The following is a 22,135-nucleotide window of genomic DNA, read 5'->3' as shown; positions in this document are numbered from 1 at the left end:
TGCGTCTTTGATATCACAATTAAAATGGATCAGGAGGGAGAAATAATGATTGATCCTTGAACTATTGTGCTGATCTGTTAAAACTGCTGAGATATGCCTTGAGCAGAAACACTGAATCACAGGGATCAATAACTGAGCCGCATCAGTGGGGCGGCTGCGGCTTCCCAGGTGGGCTGGTGCTCGCAATGAAAGAGACGGGGCCGGCTTTAAAACCGCCTCACCGGGAGTACGTAACCTTGATTTCTAAGTGAAAGGGTAACTGTCCTTGGGGCTGTCAACACCGCCAAGCTTTCCCCTGGCTCTCTGCAAGGACATCCCCACCCAGCGGCCATGACGAAGGCCATCTTGCTAAACAGGAATAAAACTCAATGAAACCAGGTTGGCCATAGAAGAGCAGTGATTTAAAAAAAAATAAATAATGGAGATAAACTTTAAGTTCTGGGGAATAGTTCCAGTTTACTGCCCCACGTGGATGATTAGAAAAACCTCACCGTGGCCCGTGTTCGTGGAATGGCCACACAAGGGCCTGGGATTCGCCGGGAGTTCTGCTTAAATCAAAGCCGTGAGGCAGTCTAGCCCTTTCTCATCTCCGTGTGGTTCATGCCTCCAGTTCTGAAGCCAGACGGAAGCTCCAGAATTCTGGCTGCTCCAAGTTAAACAACAGAAGGTGAGGCGTGGGGCAGAGGGACACCCACGACTGGAGAAAAGTCACTGCGAGTTTACGTCTGTGCCTGACAGTTGCAGGTAAGACAGAAGATGTCTAAGGGGCCAAGGTCATGCACTTTCGTTCCTCTCAGCACCCCCAGCGAAGAGGAAACTCCGATTCCAGCTCCTCGGCAGAGCCTGGTTTCATGTCAACAAGAATATATCGGCTCATGAATATTTCTGAGCATGCCGGGCTACTTTTCTCTGAAGAGGGGGCCTGTCTGTTCTTGTGAAAACTAGCAGTTGTCTCTCAGGAAAATGCAGGGAATTTTACCCAGTCTGTAAAGCCTAGGTGGGCTCTTGTCACGAAGACAGGCTCCTCAGCCTGATGCACGAGAACTCCTTCTGGGGCACTTTCGAAGCCTGGGTCCCAGCCCAACTTGATCGGGTCATTCCTCAAGTCTTTGCTTGGGTGTTTCATTGGTCAAATAAGGCAAGGGGGTCCCTAAAAGATCTCTTTGGCTTTCACATTCTTGGCGTCTCCAGATGCCCAAGGTCTGCATCTTACTTGTTTATGTATTTTCAGGCCTTTCTCAAAGTAGGTGCCTATTCAGTGCTGGGTGTGGGGGTGGGGGGGGGCAGGACGGAAGGTTAGGATGGAGAGAAAGGAGGAGAGAAGGAAGAAGGGAAGCTAGGAAGGAAGGGGGGGACGAAGGGGAGGGGGGAGGGGGGGAGGGGGGAAGGAGGGGGGAGGGGGGAGTCTTGGGGGAAAGGAAAGGATGGTGTTGGGTCATTGGAGGCTTTGTCACTCGTTCAGTTGTTCCTTATTTGTGGAAAATTCTAGCTCTCAAAATGCACCCTTGGCTTGAGTTTCGACCATCACTGGGAACACTGAGCCAAGGCGAGGGGTGCTGATCTTGCTAGAGGTCAGCCTTCAAGATGAGTTTCATCGGCCCCTGCCTCTCAGCACCGAGAACCAACCGCTCAATAATAAGTAATTCGGGACTGATCTGCCGAGTGGACAGTTCCGAATGTTGGCAGTCACCGCTGCTACGCTGGGAGTCTCCTTGGCCGTGTACTGTCCCCTTCCTGTCCTTCCTCCGGCCCCCACAGCTCCTCTGAGACCAGGCTTACCTACCCACCGCTCACTCTCGGGTATCCTCACCGGAGTGCGACTGGCGATCCCAGTTCAGTAGGGAGGGCTGGGCTGTGACTAGATCTTTCCTTACAAACACCGAGCTCCTTCCACGGGCCACCCTCACCCGCAGAAGTAGCAGCGTCTCTCTCTTACATTTGTCCTACCACTTGCTACACCCTGGCCCCCGGAGAGACCTGTGAGTGGCCCTTGTGGAAGAAACTGCGGTCTAAGCAGGGTTCTCCGCGATGCTCCTGATACAGAAATTAAGATTCCACACACAGGCCAGCGTTCCATAGCATTACACCCTCATTGAGACTAGAAGGCAGAGGCAGCCTTCGGGGATGGCATTTAGGGCCCCAACTGCTCATGAATGATGAAGGCTGATTTCTGCAGCATTAATTCACCATCATTGACCTCTTCTTGCATTAATTGTGAAGGGTGAAAACTTTTATAATGACAGCTTCTTAAATGCTAATTTCATCTTTTCGGTGCAGGAAGGAGAAGCCCAGCTTATCCCAGCTACTAGGACGGCAGAAGCAGACACCCTCCAGCAAAGATGGCTGATGGACACACTCTAATGAAGGGGAAACATCTGGCCAGAGACCATGTTCGGCATCCTCAAACAAGACCCCTGCTTTGCGCACAACATATCTCAGTTATCAAGGAAAGTCTGCACAGAGACAAATGGTAGGTGTTAACAGCAAGAGCAGGAGAGGCAGCTTCCAGCTGCCCGACAGATGCAGACATCTGAAGGGATCCTTCTTTATGCAACGGCTTGAAAGGGGGAAAGTTTTCAAAGTAATTTTACATTCCACATACTTAAAATTTTCGTTAAACTTATCAGAAAACCCAATGTTCACAAGGGATGAGAAGCCATTTGTAGAAAAATGGGCTTATAAATAACAGGGCTCGGCGTGCTTGGTATTCAGTGTGGCTAGGACACACTTTCCCGTCAGTAAATGCACGTACTTTGTATTCAGCAAAGACAGGAGCCGCCCACTCTGCGGAGCTCTGTCCAGGGCTGGGGCCAGGCAGTGCCGGCTTTGAGGAGTGCCAGCTGCGGGAGGGGTCTCAGACCCCAGACACGGTCCAGGAACCTCTCTGCTAGGGAGCCTTCCTTTTGCATTCACCAAGCTCTTTTAACTTGCAAATATTTCTCAGAGTCCTATCTTACACTCCCTTCATACAATTGTGCCTCTTTCCTCTGCAAATGCAGATAGTAAAAGGAGCAATCACTCATGCGTGTACTTTATACTAGGTATGGAGGGTGTCAACATGACCTTGTTTAATGCCCTCAATGGCCCTGCTATGCAGGGACTAACACTGCCCCCATTTTCGTAACAAGAACACTGGCCAAAGAGCCCCCAATTCCCCGGGCCCCCTGCAGATAACCTGTTCACTACTCTGCCTTTATGTCAAAGACCTTCATTCAACAAAATCTGACTGGGTGCCCACAGAGTGCAGAGTCTAAGACGCTGAGATGCAGAGGTCCCAGCGCGGCCCCAGTGTGGTCGCCCTGGGCGAGGGCTGATGGCGCTGGGGTGGGGAAGCCGAGGAGGAGGCAGAGGTGACTGTCTCAGACGAGGTGGCCTGGCAGGCTTCTGAGAAGGAGCAGAGGGATCCTGGGGTTTGGGATGCTGAGTGGGCAGGAGGAAGGCACACAGGCCGAGGACAAAGAAGAGAAGGAAGGGCAAAGCCTTTGCTCACGTCTATCTGACAGGTGCCACGCTTGTCTACTCTGAGGCGGACAACCCCGTGAGCGGCCTCCCCAGCCCTGTGGCTCCAGCGAGCACGCGATGACGGCCAGCTTGCATGCAGCCGGCCTGGGCTCAACCCTGACATGAAGGTGGTCCCGAATCACGGCGGGTTCCTAACCGCCCAGGGCCCACTTCCCCAGTCTGGACTTGGGGTGACCAACAGTACCGCCGCAGAGGAACGAGAGGATTAAAGGGGGTGCTGGTGAGGCAGCATCCTCCATTCCTCCATTCCTCCCTTCTCTCGCCACCCACCCCCAACCCTTAGGCACCACCTGGAGACTCCATTGTTCCAAGCCCTGCGTGGCCACGTCCAGCACCCCCAGGCCACCACTCTCATCACATGCTCCCTTCTCCAGACAGCTGCTGTGGGCCTTGAACTTGTCTTCCTGCACTCAAGGCTGCCCCCCTCCCCTGCCATCAAGGAGTGGAAGAAGCCTCAGGCTCCTCGCCCCTGTGACACTCGTCCACGCCTCCGGCAGGGGTCCTGCCATTTTTGTACTCGACACTCTTGCACTCTATGTCCCACACAAGTTCACCCTCCCTGTGGCCCCATGACACCTGAATCTGCCCTCACACATGCAGGTGGCCTTCTCACAAAGCCAAATGACTCAGGACGCGTAAGGCTCAACCCTTCGGTTGGGTCCGTGGTACCCAGAAACCCACCGGGCTGGCCAGCCGTCCAGATTCTGCCTGATCACCGCTCCCACCTTGTCTCCTATCCCCTACTTCTTTGCTATGACCAAACCACACCAGCTTTCCTTTTCCCGTCCTGAACATGTCAGGCTCCTCCCTCCCTTAGGAACTTTGCACATCATGCTTCCTCGACCTGAAACAGTCCCCACCCCAGCTCCCCATATGGCAGACTCCTTTCCACCCTTCTGGACCTGAATGAAGCAGTCTCATTTTTTCAGTTTTCCAAGATTCATTGTTTATGCATCAAGCAATAATTTTGCTTATTTGTCTGTCTACTTGATTTTGGTCCATCCTGAACCTCTAGAATATAAATTTTAAGAGGGCAAGTTTGCTTGGTGTCATGTTCAACATTGCACACCCCGTGCCCAGCACAGTTCCTGGCACATGCCGAGTGCTCAGTAAAGGGGACGGCCATCCCGATTGATCCAATCTCTATCTTCCAGGCCTTTGAGATCTCTGAACTTCCTGGATGGCAGGGTTTTGAACAGTGAATGATTGAAATGGAAGACAGGTAGCACAAGTACCAAGACCAAGGTGCAGATGTAGAAACAGAAGCACGAAGATTATGAAACTGTCACGAAGTAGCGCTTCTGCCGCAGGCTAAGGACTAAGCCCCTGCTTAGTGGCAAGTACAGATGGGGCAGATGTCCATGAGGGACCAGACACTGTCCTTGTTTATGTGGCTACAGGGGCCCCAACAGAGCTGGAATTGCCGACATTCTAGGGAGCAGAATCCCAAGGCATATAAACAGGCAAAATTCACATGAAAGAGATGGGATTGGAAACCTTCAAGGGTGACCTTGAAGAGACATTAAGTATCCTGGACTCCAAAACTAGCGGTCCTATAGGTAATCAATGACTAATCAGACTCAGACCCAGATCTGGCCAACTGACCAGGAGATATTACCTTCCCAAGACTCTACATGTTGTCATGCATCTATTGAACAGCTATTGATTGGGTTCCAGACCCTGTGCCAGGCACTGGGCTGCAATGACACACGTGATGTGTGTGGTCCCTAGACACGTGTGGCCCCAGACCTGTGGGCAGCCAGCATTCATCGTGCATTCACCAAGGGCCAGGCACAGGTGCAGTTAGCATGAATGTGCCCCACTGCATTAACTCCCATCACAAAACTCAGAGTAGAACCCCATCTTAGGGAAGAACAGTTCAGCAACCTCATATGTAACTAGACTTCTTTGAATTGCAATAATCTTATCTATTGAATGGGCAGAAAAGTACCTTTGCCATGGAGTGAAAAAAAAAAAAAAAAGAGCACAAACCCTGTCCATGCCCATTGCTAGATGCATCGTTGGTAGATGGATGCTGGACTGCTTGATTGTTGGTTGCTAGAAGCATCATTGCTAGACGGATGCTAGAGTGCTAGACTGCCGCATGCATCATTGGTGGATGGATGCTGGACTGCTAGATTGTGAGGTGCACCATTGGTAGATGGATGGCATTAAGAGTTCCAAGTCCATGCAACCCATAGCCCTCCCTTTTCAGAGTTGAAGTTCTCACCTCTAGATTCTGAGTTCCATCATTTGACTTGCTTTGGCCTGAAGACATTCTTCTGCACTTCGGTTTCTGTCTTGTCCGCGGCCTTCACCTTGGGAGCTTTCCCAAGCAGCCTGCTTGAGCCACCCTCTCTGTGGACAGCCTGCTGACCCCCACCACATAAGCAGGCCCAGACAAGACCAAAGCCAAAGACGAGAACCAGGAGCCAGAATTGTCAACCAGTGCTTTAAGAGCCAAAGAAATGTTTATGCTTCTATGAGCCAATGAGTCTTGGAGATGGTATGTTTTTGGCATGACTATGGTCACGGGCATGTGAAACCTATTGCTGGTGTTTATACCTTCTCTCCCTCTAGGTTCTCTGACAAACTGGCCTTTCTGGAACTCCATGGAGCCTGGTCTGACACCAGGACCTGCAGCCAACACCCAGATGTGGCCTTCACTACTGTCACCCACATGATAAAACCTTTCTGGGAAGGTACAACATCGCAGCTCTGCAGGCATTTTCCATCATCTTCCAATAATTGCCCAGAGACCCATGAGACCCATGAGGTCCCACACGGAATTTTGCTGTTGGACAGGATACGTTACAGAAGAGAAGATGGAGGACGTTCCACAAATTGCCAGGGGACTCCCTGGGGAAGGTACAGTAGTGTCTGCCTGAGATAGAGCAGCACCCAGGGCAGCGAAGTCTGCAGACACCTGCTGAAGGGTTCAGAAGCACAGGCCAGGGGTATATCCTGACCCATCTTTGAGATGGCCTTCCCAGATGGCCTAGGACAGGGACAAAGTTGGTCACTGCAGGGCTCCTGGCCAAGGAAGGTATGTATAGGGCACAAGGCTCTGGGATAAGCTAGGAGAAGAGCACCCCCTGTCTGGGATAAAGCTGTGGGGATAAAGGAGAAGGAAGCCAATGGGACAGGCTAAGCATGGCGACCAACTGTGGGGTCACTTATGAATAGAGATGTCCAGCTGTGGCCGACCTGGAGTGAGCCCACAGGTCATCCGGCAGGTTGTCCTTCTATCCTTGTGTTTTACCTCACCCTTCCCCCGCTCTTATGGCCCCCAGCCTCACCTTCTCTCTCCTCCTCCAACACGCAGCTCAAATAGAATGCTCCAGAAAGAATATAAGAGCATAACCTGTAAGTACCAGTATATTTTTGGCAGTGGTAGGCATTGCGAGTCTGCAATGCTCATTTAAATATCAACAACAAACATTAGTCACTCAGCATCAGGGAAATGCAAATCAAAACTACAAAGAGAGATCTAAACTCCCCCCCCCCCTTGTCTCTCTGATATGAGGATTTTGAGAGGCAGGACACGGGGCTCTTGGGGGCAGGGAGGGGAAAAAATTAAACAATATGAGACCGGGAAGGGAGACTAACCATAACAGGCTCTTAATCTCAGAAAACAAACTGAGGATTGCTGGGGGTTGGGAGTAGGAGGGCGGGGTGGCTGGGTGATGGACATTGGGGAGGGTATGTGCTATGGGGAGTGCTGTGAATTGTTTAAGACTGATGATTCACAGACCTGTTTCCCTGAACCAAATAATACATTATATGTTAATTTAAAAAAAAAAAAAAAGCTAGCAGAAAAAAAAAGTAACAAATGCTGGCAAGGATGTGGAGAAATTGGAAACCTTGTCTCCCATTGTTGGGAATGCAAAATTGTGCAGCCACCACAGAAAATGGTATGGGTTTTTTCCCCAAAAGTTAAAAATCAGAACCACCCTGGGATCCAGCAATCCCACTTCTGGGTATTTATCTGAGGAACTGAAATCAGGATTTTGAAGTTATACTCACAGCCCCATGGTCCCCGCAGCACCATTCACAGAAGTCGAGATGTGGAAACAGCCCCAACGACCCATCCATCAGCAGATGAACAGATAAAGACCATGTGGGAAATGTGCACGATGGGATTCTCCTCAGCTTCAGCAGGAAGGAGATCCTACCGTATGCAACAACGCGCATGGACCTGGAGGACACCAGGCGAGTGAAGCGAGCCAGTCCCCGAAAGACAAACCCTGCACGATTGCACGTCTGTAACATGTGTGAGATGGCTGGATTCCTAGAATCAGAGCCAGGGGTGGTGACGGCCAGGGGCGACAGGGAGGGGAAGATGGGGAATTACTGATCAGTGGACACGAGGTTTTGGTTAAGCAGTGTGCGCAAGAGATCGGCTGTGCGACCCCATATCCGTCATCAGTGCTTGGCCAGGGTTCATTTAACACATTGTCGCGTGGGCAGACCTTATGTTAAGTCTTCTCTCCACAGTAAAAGAAGCTTTTACCAAATGGTTGGGATTAGTGTTTTCTATCTAAGATGACTGCTCCCTGAAATAACGACGCACAGTAGGTGTTATTCCACCATTACAAACGGTGAAACTGAGTCTCACAGAGCTCTGTCAGGTTGTCCAATGTCAAACAGGGAAGAGGGAAGGAGCTGGGATCGCCCAAAGCCCTCAAGTCTCGCCCCCACCCCCACGCTGACTCCAATCTTGTTCCCGAGGGCAGGGACATCATCCTCTGACCCCAACTGTAATTCACCCTCAGACACCTGCGCTCGGAAACCGCTTACCCAATCCCGGCGCAGGGCACAGCTTTCTGGAAGCGACGCCCTGACCCGGGCCCTGCCTGCATCCAGAGCTGTCCGGGAACGAGGCTCGGCCCCCTCGGCAGGCTGACAGTCTCGATGTTTAATCACCGCCTGAGACTGTCTCCTCAGTCCCATAAAAAGAACAAATCCACCCGGGGCACACGCAAGGCATTAGAGAGGGCCACGTTGGCAGCTGAATGAGTGGCTGGAGTCCCGCCAGGGCCGGCATGAAGGAACTGAAAGAAACCACGAGCTGAGGGTCATTAAAGCAAAGCCATTTAATACCGGAAAGGGAAGGGAATTTTAAAAGCATCGACCCATTATACTCTCGGCCACATCCCCTCTTCCAGCTGAAACCCAGGGCGCACTCCCACCCCTTCTCCCTTCGCGGGGCCAGGGGCCAGCCCTCCACCTGCAGAAGCAGCCGCTGACGCTCAGAGGCACCCAGAGCTGCGCCCTCCAGGAGGCGGGATTTAGGAACGCGACAGCCGATCGATAGAGACACGGGGGAGGGCTGTGGGTGGAAATGGCCTGTCCACGGTGATAACCTGCTCATTCCACAGGGCTCCGGGTTAACGATGGGCAGCCTCCACGTTCAGAGAGGAAGCAATCAATCTGTATCCAAATGCTCGGGGCGCTCCCCCCCACCCCACCCCACCCCCGAGTCCTGCGGAGGGTGGTTTTCAAATCCTGCTCCGAGGCAGGCAGCCTGGCGGGACCTGCAGACCCCCTCCCGGGGGACAGGACCCCCCGCAGCCAGGGTGCCTCTATTCGGTCTGTCTCCCAAACTGGCTTCCCACGAGGTTCCATCTGAAGGAAGAGCTCCATTTAAAAATAGCCTGAGCCGCTTTAAGGAAACTCAGCCCTCTGCGGTCAAGGTAGCTTGGGGAGAACAGCAAGTTCTCCTCGGAAGCTCTTAAAATAAGATTCGGGAGCTCGCTCCTCAGCACAGAGGTCAGGCGGCGCTGGCAGATGCCAGCCTAAGGCCGAAATGTTCCAGGAGGTTTCATAAACATAAGGTCTCCTCCTGTGCCCACGGTAGGCACATGACACGAAGCCGAGGCCTTTTCCAGAACAACGGCCTCTTTGAACGCAGAAACCAGCTCCTACCTGTCAAATTATTCCAACACAGAAACGCAGTTTTTACCAGGAAACACCATGTCTTTGCACTCCCCTGGAAGCTGGAATGGGGTAGTGGCGCTGATTTTCTTTTTCTAGCAGCTGTCACCTCTGACTGTGAGCTCCCTCTCAGCTGGGCATGGACCACCCGCCCCCAGCCCAGTACCACCGGCCCTGAGGGCGAGGGGCCGCCTGCACCCGCACCCAGAAAGAGAGACAGACCGCCAGCAGGAAGCAGGAGAGGAGGAAGTGAGTCGGGAGACACTGTGTTCCAAAGCAGGTGCTTTGCAAGAACCATCTTATGGCCAGCACTGGTGTATTTACTGCCTGTACCAAGAGGTCAAACGGGCAGTGGGGGTAGATGGGGTTGCTCTGTTCGGGAGGCCCTTTGCTCCGCTCAGCCACAGTCCAGCTGCCAGAGAAATTCTCCTCTCGTGCTGCAAAGCCGAACACTAACATGACCATTATGTTCAATAACATGAGAAGCTTCAAAAACACATTTAAATTCCACGCGTCACTTTCAATTTGGGCTGCCTTTATTTATGTACTTATTTCTTTTAAAGAATCTCTTCTTTAGATGGCCAGCTGGGCACGAAGCTACTCAAACCTGTAACACGTCAGCTCATGGGGCGCCTGGGTGGCTCAGTGGGTTAAAGCCTCTGCCTTCGGCCCAGGTCATGATCTCAGGGTCCTGGGATCGAGTCCCAACATTGGTCTCTCTGCTCAGCGGGGAGCCTGCTTCCCCTCCCCCTCTGCCTGCCTCTCTGCCTACTTGTGATCTCTCTCTCTCTCAAATAAATAAATAAATATTAAAAAACAAAAGACCTGTAACACGTCAGCTCTTCAGCAGGTCCGTTCTCTCCAAGCCCTATTCACAGAATTTCACAGAATTTCATGGCAACACGCAGCACTCGGTGCGACCGGGACCACGGAGCTGGGGGTGGGGGTGGCCTTTTATTTGCAACCTTTCCCTAGTGACATCAACCCTTTGGAAGAAGTGTGGGACTTAGACAGTTATTTTGTAAATGTTCTTTTTCTCTCGGGGGCTCTGGACATACAAGTAGCAGTAAGGAAGTAGAAACTGATGAGCTTCTTTAACTTAAGGCAGGTGAACATCCCACCAACAATCGTGCGTCAGCCCCCCGGCCTCAGGGCTCTGCGGCAGGCACGGGATTCCACCAGGAGAGAGATGGGTGACGTCTGACGAAGGAGACTCAGAAACCCGAGGCTGGAACGGAGCGTCGCACCAATTCGGAGAGGAGGAAGAAGACAGGGCGGAAAGGGGCGCGTACACAGTGTCCCAGAGTGTCCTCTTAAAGTCCTAAGTCAGCCCCGGGGATGTGCCTGACCCCCCGTCCCCAGGGCGCTCCAGGCTCCATAGGTGACTTAGCTCTTTCTTCCCCCCACCTGGCTCACCGCCCCCAACAGCTGCTTACGGCACTCCTAGCTTGGTAACAGGGGCTGGCAGGCAAAACCCAAGCTCCCGAGCAGCTCACGGTCTGGATGGGGGAGCGGGTGTTTATCAAGTACAAACAAATGCCACGTGATCATCACCCGCGCAGCAAGGAAGAGGAAGGAGACTCCAAGTGCCTGGAGTAGCACTGGTCTCGAGGTCAGGGATTCTTCCCTTGGACGCATGTGTGAGACTCTGTAGCCTCGGTCGCTTGGGGGAAGGGGAAAGGCAGCCTGGTTGAAGCAAAGAGATCAGCTTGCACAGGGCCCCACGGAGGAGGCACACATGGAGAACGGCGTGGAAGAGATGGGGAGAGAGGGAGAGAGGGAGCTCAGGGACTGGTGCCCCGGGGCCTCTCAGACCATAGAATCATCTTCATGAGCAACTGAAGGACGTGGAAGGACTTGAAAGGAGGGAAAAGCAGGGCCCCCCAGCTCGTGCTGGCCGTGAGTAGGGACTAGACAGAGAAAGCGTGGACGACTGCAGCAGTCCAGATCAACACGGCAACAGGGCTGTGTCTCAGAGATGATTAGGAGGTAAATCAAAGATATGGTCATGGACTGGACATGGGGGTGTGGCAGGGGCAGAAAGACTCTTAGGTCTCCTGCTTGAGCAGCCACATGGATGGCGGTGCCATTACCGAGATGGGACAGCCGTCTTAGCTTAGCGAGATATTAGAGCTCCATTGCATCTCGTGCCCAACCTGAACCCAGTCTAGAACCTCGGTTCCTGCCTTGCTGGGGAATGAGTTCCTGGCTTGCCTCCGATTCCTTACCTGATGCTGGGATCCTAGGCACTCTGGGCAGGACCTACCCTGAGTCCGATGCAGCCCATTTCTCTCTCCACGTGCCCCCGCCCTACATTCCCAGGCACCGTGATGTGCTCCTCCATCTGAGGACACTGTGTCCTCTAGCTGCATGTCCCCACACTGACCTCGTGCCCAGCTACAGTCCACACCTGGCTCTCACCACACTCTCAGAAGCTGAGTCCAAGCTCTCCCTCTGCCTCCTTGCGCCAGCAGGTGTGTTAACCCCCCAGCTCCCAGACCATGTCATTCTGCCCAGTCCTCCACATCTTCGCTCTCCCCACGCCAGGCCCTCGTGGTGTAAGGCCTACAATTAAGACCCCATACTGTGTGCTGTTTTGACATCCGGTGAAACTAAGAAGGCTTCGTCTGGCCAAATGGCAAATTCCCCTTCCAGCCCTGCTCCCACAGACAAGAGCCCGGCCACACAACCCTCCTGATCACGGGGAGCAGGAGCAGCTCCTGCTTGTCCCTGAGCTGTAGCTTCGTTTCCCTTCCGACTCATGGAATTACTCAAACAATCCTATTACAGCCTCCCACAGGAGGCAGGGGTCACCCCCCCCACACAACAGTACAAGGCCTGCACTCGTTCACTTTGTCCTGCAGTGCAAGCCTCATGTGGCCCTGCAGGTGACAGGTGGCATGCTGGGCCCCAGGGCTATGAGCTGTATGTGACCCATGAACTGCCACTGAGTCACCTGCCAGGGGTCAGGTGTTGTGCCCGGCCCCGGCCAACACACGGGGACCAGAACCCCTCCCTGACCCACAGGACAAAGTCGAGGCAATTAAAACAGCCCTTATCAAAGAGCTCCGTGCTGAGTGACCCCTACACATGAAGGAATGACAACCCCGTTCATTTCTTAAAAACACAGCAAACTCCCAAAGACCCACAGTGGTGGTTCATGAGATGCCGGTGACAGCTTCCTGGGCTCCACACCCACAGACTCCGCCGCTGCAGGCCTGGGGGGAGCCAAGAGACCTGTTTCTGGCTCAGGCTCCACAAAGCCCTCGGACGCCCTCTTCCACTCGGGCACCGTTGCTAGAGCAGAGCATGTTCCCCGCACCGTGATTTCCATACAATCTTGTCTCCATGCTGGAGAGGGTGGGGCTGCTGCTTAGCCACGGGACTCGGGTTTCTGGATGCCCTTTCACCGACAGGTGCTCCTTTCCAGCAGAAGCATGACGCTGGATGCCTGTCTCTCAGACCCAGTCCCTTGGTTCAGGTGAGAATACTGATAACCACAGAGGCCCGCCCTGATAGCCACGGCAAGGCAGAAGGCCTCACATGCTTCGGGGAAGGTGAACGGACATGATGAGTGGTCCTCCTCGTCCTCCTGAGAATAAGAAACAGCGGCCCTCACGGACCCCTACCGGTACCCCCTGTCTCCCCCAGCAGCTGATTCCCACACTTCTAGACGAGCCCCTCTTGCTTCTCGGTACCCAAGAGGCAATGACTAAGCTTCTAGGCCTTGGAGAGGAGACAGTTAACTCTGGCCAGGTGCACGTCTTTCTGACACAGAGCTACACAGATTGGCAAATCTTCAGCCGAGCTCTTTGCTTAGCCCATTATTTTACCAATTATTTTTTTTAAAGATTTGTTTTTATTTGACAGACAGAGATCACAAGTAGACAGAGAGGCAGGCAGAGAGAGAGAGAGAGAGAGGCAAGCAGGATCCCCGCAGAGCGGAGAGCCCGATGCGGGACTCGATCCCAGGACCCTGAGATCATGACCTGAGTCAAAGGCAGCAGCTTAACCCACTGAGCCACCCAGGCACCCCCAATTATTTTTAAATTAGCTTACAACCAGGTGATGGGTAAAGATGGGGCCAGAGGCAGAAATTCATGTCAGGGGGAAAAGTTGCTTCTGGCACTATGTATAGGTGATCACAACAAAACGGAGGGCCAAGACCCAGCAGCCACAGGCAGAATTCAGGAAGGGGCTGGAGCATAATGGTTCTCCATCAGGAGCAAGCAAGGAACTGTGACACACCCCTGTGACAAAGCCACTTGTTCTCTATTTGCCCCAATGATGTTCTACGCAAGTCGGCACAACAGACCCCAATGTGTCCCTTTCCTCTTTCGCAGAAAAACAGGAATAAATGTCCTTTCTTCGTGGGTGGTCAGAGAAGCGATGCTGCCTTGTCCCACCTGGGCCCTGGGCAGAGTGGGCACCACGCAGCCCAGGTAGGAGCCACCTCGTGGAGGGAGGCTTCCATCCCCCTCCACAAAGGAAGCTGAGTAGCAGAACAGGAAAAGCACTTGAAAGAGTCTTAGAGAAACCCAAAGGCAGTTGCTTCCCTTCACAGGCTCTCAACTGCTGTCACAAGATCCAATTCCCAGGCTGCTCTGCACACTCTCCTGGGAAACTCAAGGAAGGTCCCTGGAGATAGAACTGGCTCCACATGGGTCCTTCAGACAAATAATCCTGTGCAAGCCAGTGAAGAACTTGTGTGTGCTGGTCCCTGACCTTGGGAACATAGAGTGAAACAAGGCCCCTGCCCTCCAAACCAACAGTCTTGATGAGACAAATCTACAAGGGAAACAAGGCAATGCAGGGAGGACTCTAATTCTGGGACAAACAAAGCCGTAAGCACCAAGGATGGGCCAGTTGCATCAGGGAACGCATCTGACAAAAGGAAGGATGTTCACACTCAAAAGATCTAGAAGGTGGTTTCAGAAGAGTCCCCATAGGCAAGGAGAGTGATAGGCAAGTGTAGGGTTGGATGTGGAGTGGCACCAAATGCTGTGCCCTCTGAGAACTGGTGTGATTTCTAAGCAGAGAAGTTACCCTGATTAAAGCTACTCCTAGACCCTGTCCCCTAGATGACTTCTCCTCACAGGCCGGGAGGGATCTGTAAGAATGAGGCAGATGGTGATACAACATGATCAAAACGCCTCCTGCATTTAAAACAAAACAAAACAAAACAAAACAAAACAAAAAACAAAAAAAACACATGTTTCTGCCTCAACAATTAGAGCCTGAATAAAAACCAGGTTTTTCAGGTAAAACATAAATATGGTATCCCCGCTAGACTTTGTTCATAGAGAAACTGCAATTACAGATTGCAAGGAGAAACAAAATACAACTCACAACCTCTCAAGGTGGTTTTTAAGGGGCAACAGACCAACCCTTCCTTGAGGGATAGTCAAGGGTATGTGTTGTGTCGGGAGCTGTTTGACTCGATGCTAATGAATGTGAAAAGGTATGGTTATGAAGGGAGCAAATCACTGCTCTTATAAAAGCTGGAGAAGAGAATCAGTGACCCTCGAGTTTTAAGTGAAATATAATGACTCCATCCCACTCATCAATCAAAGACCCACCCTTTAAAAACTGCCAGTTATAAAGGTCGGGCTTAATTGATCAGGAGGAAGAAAATTTTATGCTGTCCCACCTTCCTTCCTAAGCCAAGTGAATTAGTAATTAAAATCTCCCGGTGACCTTCATCAATTACCCTTCCATACATTTCCCGTAAAGGATGCCCCAGCAATGGCTTAACGAAGCACCTGGACCTTCAACCGTTGCTCAGTCCTTAGATTAAGCAGCCTTGTCTGCAGACAGGTAGCTCAGTGATGGGGGAACCAGTGAAAGGAATCTTTTTATAACACACAGAAGGGAAATTTCAAAGCGACTTCCTACCTTCCTCCGATTTTGAAAACAGATGTGAGTTTGGGCAGACACCGTCGCCCCTCCTGCATTTTTGTTCTCTTTTGGTGTTTGGATCCTATTAATCACTGCAATCTGAAGTTTCACACAGGCCAACCAGATGCCAAAGGTCTTGCCAATGGGACGATTTTACCATTAAAAACTCGGCTCCCTGCCCTTCCCACTCTTGGAATTTCCAATGTCGGAAACTGTGGGTAGTTGCAGCGTGCAACTGAGAAGGAAGGAAGCAAACAGGAAAATCCGGAGACGATGTTCCTTTCCTATTTCGTGCATGAGCACTTCAGCCCTGTTTGCACCAGATACTCCCCTGACCTAAGCTTCTGCAACAGGGGCGTACCCCCCACACGCTGAGTGCTAGAGTGGCCGGTAGAGATGCGGCGCCCAGAACCACGGTTACCAGAGAGCAAAATTAGACCTGAGCAAGTAGAGAGACTTCTCTAAAGATAAAGTGAGGACAAAGCGAAGTGAGGACAAAGTCGGCCGTGCACGGAGTACCTCACCTTAGAAAACAAACCCCTGACACCAGTGTGTCCCAGGACAGCGCTGCTCGGCTGCTCGTCCCTGTCCCCCGCCGCCACCCCCCCAGCCGCCACCCCACACACGTGGGCTCCGCAGGTTTTGAAGCTTCGTCCTCTGTCCACCCCGCTCACACAATTTCTTTTGTATTAATCCCAGCTGTTCTCAGGGCTTCTCACACCCTGCCTGGAAATAATGGTCGCATCAGGCTCTACAACCCTAACCCGTCTTCAGATCACAACGTGAAATTGCCGAATGTTTCCTGGCCATCTAAGGCAGGTGGCCTCTCACGAGGAGAGGATGCAAACCCCACAAATTCAGGATCCCCCCACAAGCACCCCACCCCGACTCTATGAACCTCCTGGACCTCGAATTCCCTACCCCACGAATGCCAGCACTCTCTGCCCGGAAACATCTTTCAACCTCCCCTTACTGCAAATGTTCTGTCACTTCCCCAGCGTGCCAGTGATCCAACACCCCCGCTCCTGCACTGGACAAAACCCTCATCACCTCCTGCCTGGACCGGCACACCGAGGAGACGTCCTAGAACGTGGGTCAGGTCGTGCATTCTAGGAACTCGGTATTTACTGAGTCCTCTTTGGCTTCTCAGTACAGATTGAAAACAAATAAATAACTTATTTTATTTTAGCTCAACACAATTCAAAGGCTTTCTAAAAATTCTAGCAGTGGGAGCAGGTCCTGAGCCTCCTTCAGAAAGTAAGCCCCTCTTCCGTGGGGCTGTATGGGGTCAGCCTCCTCTGCAGAGACGACCCCGCTTCTGCATGGGAAAGAGTAGGAGGGCTTCCGACATCAGGAAGAACTTGGACAAAAGGACCCATTGGCCTTTCCCAGACTTGAGATTCTGGGAGCTGACATCTGCCTGGCCCGTGGGCTCCTTCTGGAAGAACTGCCCTGCTAGCCAGGTACGCAGAGGATCAGATCCTCAGAAGCCACGTTTCTAACATTTGACCTTGGCTCCTGACCTGAGGTGACTGAATCAGGACAGAGCCTGAGAAGGTGATTTGACAGACACAAGCGGCAGGCGCAGGCAGGAGGCATCGAGCCCTATTCCGGTAGCTCCAGGGGAGGGCCCACACATTCTCGCTGCCGGAGCCCACGGAGTCCCCTAGGTTCTGGGGCTTTCTGCAACCTGATGGAGCACCTTCCACTACGTTCACTGGTTTCCTAACTGTGGTTTCTCTTGTGTGTGTTTCTAGTCCTTGTGACACCTAATTTGATCTAAAACTCTGCTCTCTCGGGGCCCCAAGGCCACAGAGAAGACCGATCCAGGTTTCACCTTGTGCCGGGCCCCTCTCAGGACGGTGAGGCAGGGACTCTCATGCCCGAAGCAAACTCCTGCTCTTCCCTGAGCCACCAAACTGGACCACAGAGAGCCCCGAGGGCACAGGTGGCTGCTTGGGCCAGTTTTCAGAAAAGAAATGTGTCCACGTGACCTCCTTGACCTAACTTGAGCCAGGCCCCTCTGAGCCTCCGGGGGCCTGTCAAGTCCAGTTTTAGCAAAGAATGCTGCTGAGCCCAGATTTAGAGAGAACCCCGCTGAGCCAGTTTAAAGGACTTTCCCCCACCCCTGACACCGATCGAGCTCTCCCTGGTAATGTTGTAGGCACCGAGTCCCCCACAATGACCGGCGGCAGACCCCGGACTGCCCCGGCTGCCTTCAGAGTTGAGCTCAGTTCTCCACTGGGGTTGATTCTGTCCTGCAGTAGCTCCCAAGTCTGGTCATTTTGAGACCAGTTAACAGGGTCATTTTTCTTTAACAGATGGGAATGGCCTTGCAGCCAGACACACAGAGCCTGGACGGCCCCCCGGAGTGTCGGCCAGCCGGGGAAGCAGGAGCCTGACTCTGACAGACACTTGCCTTGATCCACCCAGCGTCAGGCTTCTCCGAGAACTCGATGTGACGAGGCCTCACCCTTGGGCTCTGTCCTTGGCCTATTTAGTCCACTTTTAGAAAGAATCCTGCTGGTTTCGTTTAAAAAAAAAAATCCCCACCACTGATATCTGATCAAGTTCCTCCTCCCGCACCTGTCAAGCCAACTGAGCCCCCCCCCTTACCTTGTAGACTTTTTCCATCCATGGACCCCCATCCTGCTCCTTGGCGGCGAATTCCTACTTTTCCTTATATTCGAAGGCGGGGCCAGCCTCTCTTCCCTCCTCAAAGACCCCACGTAGTGGTCTCCCTGAATAAGATCTCTCTCTTTCACCCTCTTTAATCAGCGTTATGAGTGATTTTTTTTCTTTAACAACTGCTTGTCTCCTATACGAGAATGCCCGAGAGTTATCACAACCTTTAAGTATCTTTCTACAATTAAAACTTGGAAAATACAGACGTAAAAAGAAAGAAAGAAAAAGAAACGAGGCAAGGGGAGCGGGGAGGAGAGGGAGGGAGGAGGGAGAAGCCGGAACATCTGCATCTCCTCGAACATCTGCATCTCCTCGAACATCTGCATCTCCTCGAACATCTGCACCTCCTCGAACATCTGCACCTCCTCGAACATCTGCACCTCCTCGAACATCTGCACCTCCTCGAACATCTGCATCTCCTCGAACATCTGCATCTCCTCGAACATCTGCATCTCCTCGAACATCTGCACCTCCTCGAACATCTGCACCTCCTCGAACATCTGCACCTCCTCGAACATCTGCACCTCCTCGAACATCTGCATCTCCTCGAACATCTGCATCTCCTCGAACATCTGCATCTCCTCGAACATCTGCATCTCCTCCTCGCCTCCTCGCCCGGGCGTGTTGGGCACCTCCCCTGCAGCCCGGACGTTAACCTGGGGCCCCTGGGCCAGCACGTGTGAAGTTTCTAAGTCATTAAGCGGCTAAATACCTCGTGAGCGGGACGTCCACCGCAGAAGCGCCCAGTTAGGCCCATTTTGAGCTAAGCTCGTCCTAAGGAAAAGCAGACTGACATGTGCACACCTAGGTCACCCGGGACAGACTGTTCTCTCCACGACCTTGAGTGCTCTGAGGAAAATACGACATCCTTCTCAACGTCCCTAACCCCCACTGTTGGGCGCGGGTGGGCAGACCCGCTTCACGAGCCTGCCATCAGGCCACCAGAAACACCTGCCAGGGGACTCATGTTCTCACCACAAGCAATTTCTGGGCTAGGTTTTCAAAGGGTCCAAACAAAATTTTTAACACTATTAAAGAATAAGCTAGAAACCATGCTTTGGGGCTCCAGGAAGGATCAACTCCAGGAAAGCTTCTTTCAAATCATATCCTTGTCTTGGGCTTACTGTGTCCATTACGGAGAGTTATCAGGTCCCTGATACCTTTGATATGGGCGGGCAGTAAGGGGTAACGGAAGAGAGAAGCTATGCATGTGTATAATCACACACACACACACACACACACACACACGAGCATGCACATGTACACATGGATATTTTTCATAGAAACCAAGTCACCTACCACATTTACAAATTAATAAGATGAGGATGAAAAATAAAATTTGGTCTATGAGAACATGCTTTTAGAACTTGGTTTTTGCTGGAGTCCCTGAATTGAAATACTCTGTTAAGCTCAGTCTTTTTACAGTGTCATCAGAAAATGGGACCTAAACTACCATCTGATTCCTCTCACGGACACGCGAAAAACAAGCTTGTTTCCACACCACTTATATTAACAAACTTAATAAAAGTTATGAACTGTAACCACCTCGCTGGTGTGGGAACCATGTAGGGGCTGTGAACTGAAGCTTCCCGACAAATGATTTATGAAGGCGCAGAGACGATGCCTACACTTAAATTGTGGCTGCTCTGTTGCGAGAATATTCTGTATTTGTCCCATTACTCATTCCTGGCGGAACCCTGCACCACGTTGGCCCGAACCCCCACCGTCTGCAGCAATCTTGGGTCCCAAACGCACTACCTGAGGCAACCGATATTTCTTCTGCATTGTTTGCTTTTTCAGAGACGGCCAACCTAAAAGCCTGGGTGTTTAGAAATTCAAATCAGCTTCAAATCTTATCAGAGCCACTGAGCTATCATCTTGGGGTGGGGAGAGATGAGGCTCCAAAGCACATTTCGTTATTAATAAAAATAAAAGAGAGAGACAGCAAATAAAAGCTTGAATGGGAATGCCACCCGGTCAAGCCCAGCTCGTTACCTGCGTTTGAAAGACCTTCATTTCTTTCCCAAGCAGAATGATCTTTGGGGGACGAGAAGAGCCGACTGTGGATCTGGAAGATAAACAGAATCCTTCCCAGTTTTATATTTTTATTTGCCAGATATAAAATCTTCAATAATGTGCATTATTATTTTTAAAGCATCCAGAAACGTCTCTAGAATCTCTCCCATCTCCTAAGAAAGAACTCGGGTTTTAATGAAGACTTATTTCCATTTTCTCCTGTGTTAACTCTGCAAATGAATAAAGGGTAGGTTTCTGACGATTTCAAAATGCACGAGGAGGAGGAGGGGAGGGAGAAAAACCATAATCACCTAATGCGGATTTTGCCGTGGATTTTGCCAGTAGAGCAAAGGACCACATCTAATATTTCTTTTCTCTCCCATCATAATGCTGAATGGGTGTTGAGCTAAAATTGGACATTCAATAAATATTGATGAATTGATTAACCACAAGCAATCAAATTTCAGGAATTAGTCTTCAAGGCCCAATGAAAATAAGATTAATATATACAAAAGTGTTCTGCTCTCTGCAAGTATGATTATGATGCGGACATTCTCTGCCAAAAGGCAAAGATTTGTTTTGTACGTTTATTCTGAAAGCAGCTGGCTGTGGGCGAGAACTTTGGTTTGGGCTTCCAGTCTACAATCGGACTCCAGAGCGCCTCGCTCCAGCCTGGGTCTGCCCCACCCCCACCAGCCGCGGCTCACCCCAGGACTCTCCCTTAGCGCCGAGGAGTAGCTTGGCCAACCCCTGCGGCAAGCACCGTCTCCCATTCTGAATCTCAGTTAACTTCTTAGTCCCAAGCGGAGTTAAGCTTTCCACTGTACATTTCCCATGCTGGCCCTTCTCATCGCCAGCATCCGATGGGCAGCCGATCTGGGGACAGAGAAAAGCGGTGGGACCCAGAGCAGAGTGGGGCTAAGATCTGGGGAGTCAGGCACGGTTCTCTGCCACTCCCTGGGCTTCTCTGCTCTGTGGTTGCCTAGGAGCGACATGAACTATGAGTTCTTATAATGGACGTGTCATAGGGAATACCGGAAACCCATGAAAAGTTTCCAGGAAGGAAGTAAAAGTGCAGCAACATTAGAGGCCAAGATGAGAAATGATTTAAACCCCAAATTCAGCAGAAGCAGCATCTCCCTGTTGCTTTAAACATGATCAAGCAGGTGGGTCTGGAACCCACCTTGGGAGAAGGGGGAACAGATGTGCCGAAGACCCCTCTGGCTGAGCAAAGATTTTAAGCTTCCCATTTCCTAGGCTGTTGCCTTGTCTGGCTCTTTTAAGAAAGATATTTATGTCCATTTTTAAAAATAATGCTATCAAATTCAGCAACTTCATTACCCTGGGACATGACAATTCATGATTAATTTTTATCCAGCAAGTTCTGATTGACCACACAGTCCTAGTAGAGAGCCCCAACCCCACGGTGAAGTAACAAGTAACAAATACTGAACATCACTGGTTTGGAACGAGGGTCATCCTCTCTCTCTGGGGTCCTAGCAACTGCCAGCGGATAGCAAGCTGACCAGGCCCCACAGCCCTCTGCATCACCAAAACCTGAAATCATCTTGTATAGGCTGACCCTGTACACTGGAGCGGGGTACCACCAATCCAAGAATTCCCAGTGACGGCGGATTCAGGAATCTGTCATCAATACAGGTCTCAATCCAATAGTGACATCCTGGGAAGACTTGGCTTTGACTCTGCTTTCTGCTGGTTGTTCATTGTACTGGCTTCCTATAGAATAGCAACAGTTTTTGCCCCAAGGACAAAGTAACAAGAGGGCCCTGTGTGGCCTACACTAGGGAATCTCTGTGGCATTACCAGACACCTCTCTCTAGACACACACTCTGTAAGAGCTTCCCTTGGCCCCTTGAATACAAACTCTCTCCCTGACTACAGGGCCTTTGCACATGCTGTTTCAGCTGCAAAGCATGTTGTTTCCTTGGTCCTCTTCTGGATCTTGGCTCACATGACCTGATCATGGGAGTATCTGTAGACACCCATCTCAAAACCAGTTTCCTGTTTTTTAAGATTTTAGAAGCACGCCCGTCCTTCAGCACATGTACCTTGGGCT

The 22,135-nt window shown here is 51.5% G+C and overlaps 1 protein-coding gene across 5 annotated transcripts in view; it reads right to left on the bottom strand.

The window, feature by feature from the left end:
* The window catches only part of C4H10orf90 (chromosome 4 C10orf90 homolog), a 203,537-nt gene that overhangs the window by 162,773 nt on the left and 18,629 nt on the right, over nucleotides 1–22,135 (bottom strand). For 3 of the 5 annotated variants that reach the window (XR_009353214.1, XM_059172855.1, XM_059172858.1), the window contains exon 2: nucleotides 20,038–20,110. The exons of 1 other annotated variant lie outside the window; for it this stretch is intronic. Coding sequence is in view for 3 of the 4 variants with exons in the window: in XM_059172855.1 (XP_059028838.1) it covers nucleotides 20,038–20,110 (73 nt within the window). In the remaining variant the exon portion in view is untranslated. Of the gene's footprint in view, nucleotides 1–20,037; nucleotides 20,111–20,765; nucleotides 21,002–22,135 lie in introns of those variants that run through there. One more of the 5 variants, XM_059172856.1, reaches the window with a different exon arrangement.

The sequence above is a fragment of the Mustela lutreola genome, chromosome 4, assembly GCF_030435805.1.
Source record: "Mustela lutreola isolate mMusLut2 chromosome 4, mMusLut2.pri, whole genome shotgun sequence".
Classification (NCBI taxonomy): domain Eukaryota; kingdom Metazoa; phylum Chordata; class Mammalia; order Carnivora; family Mustelidae; genus Mustela; species Mustela lutreola.
Note: the sequence above shows the minus strand (reverse complement) of the source record. Positions and strands in the feature narration are given on the sequence as shown.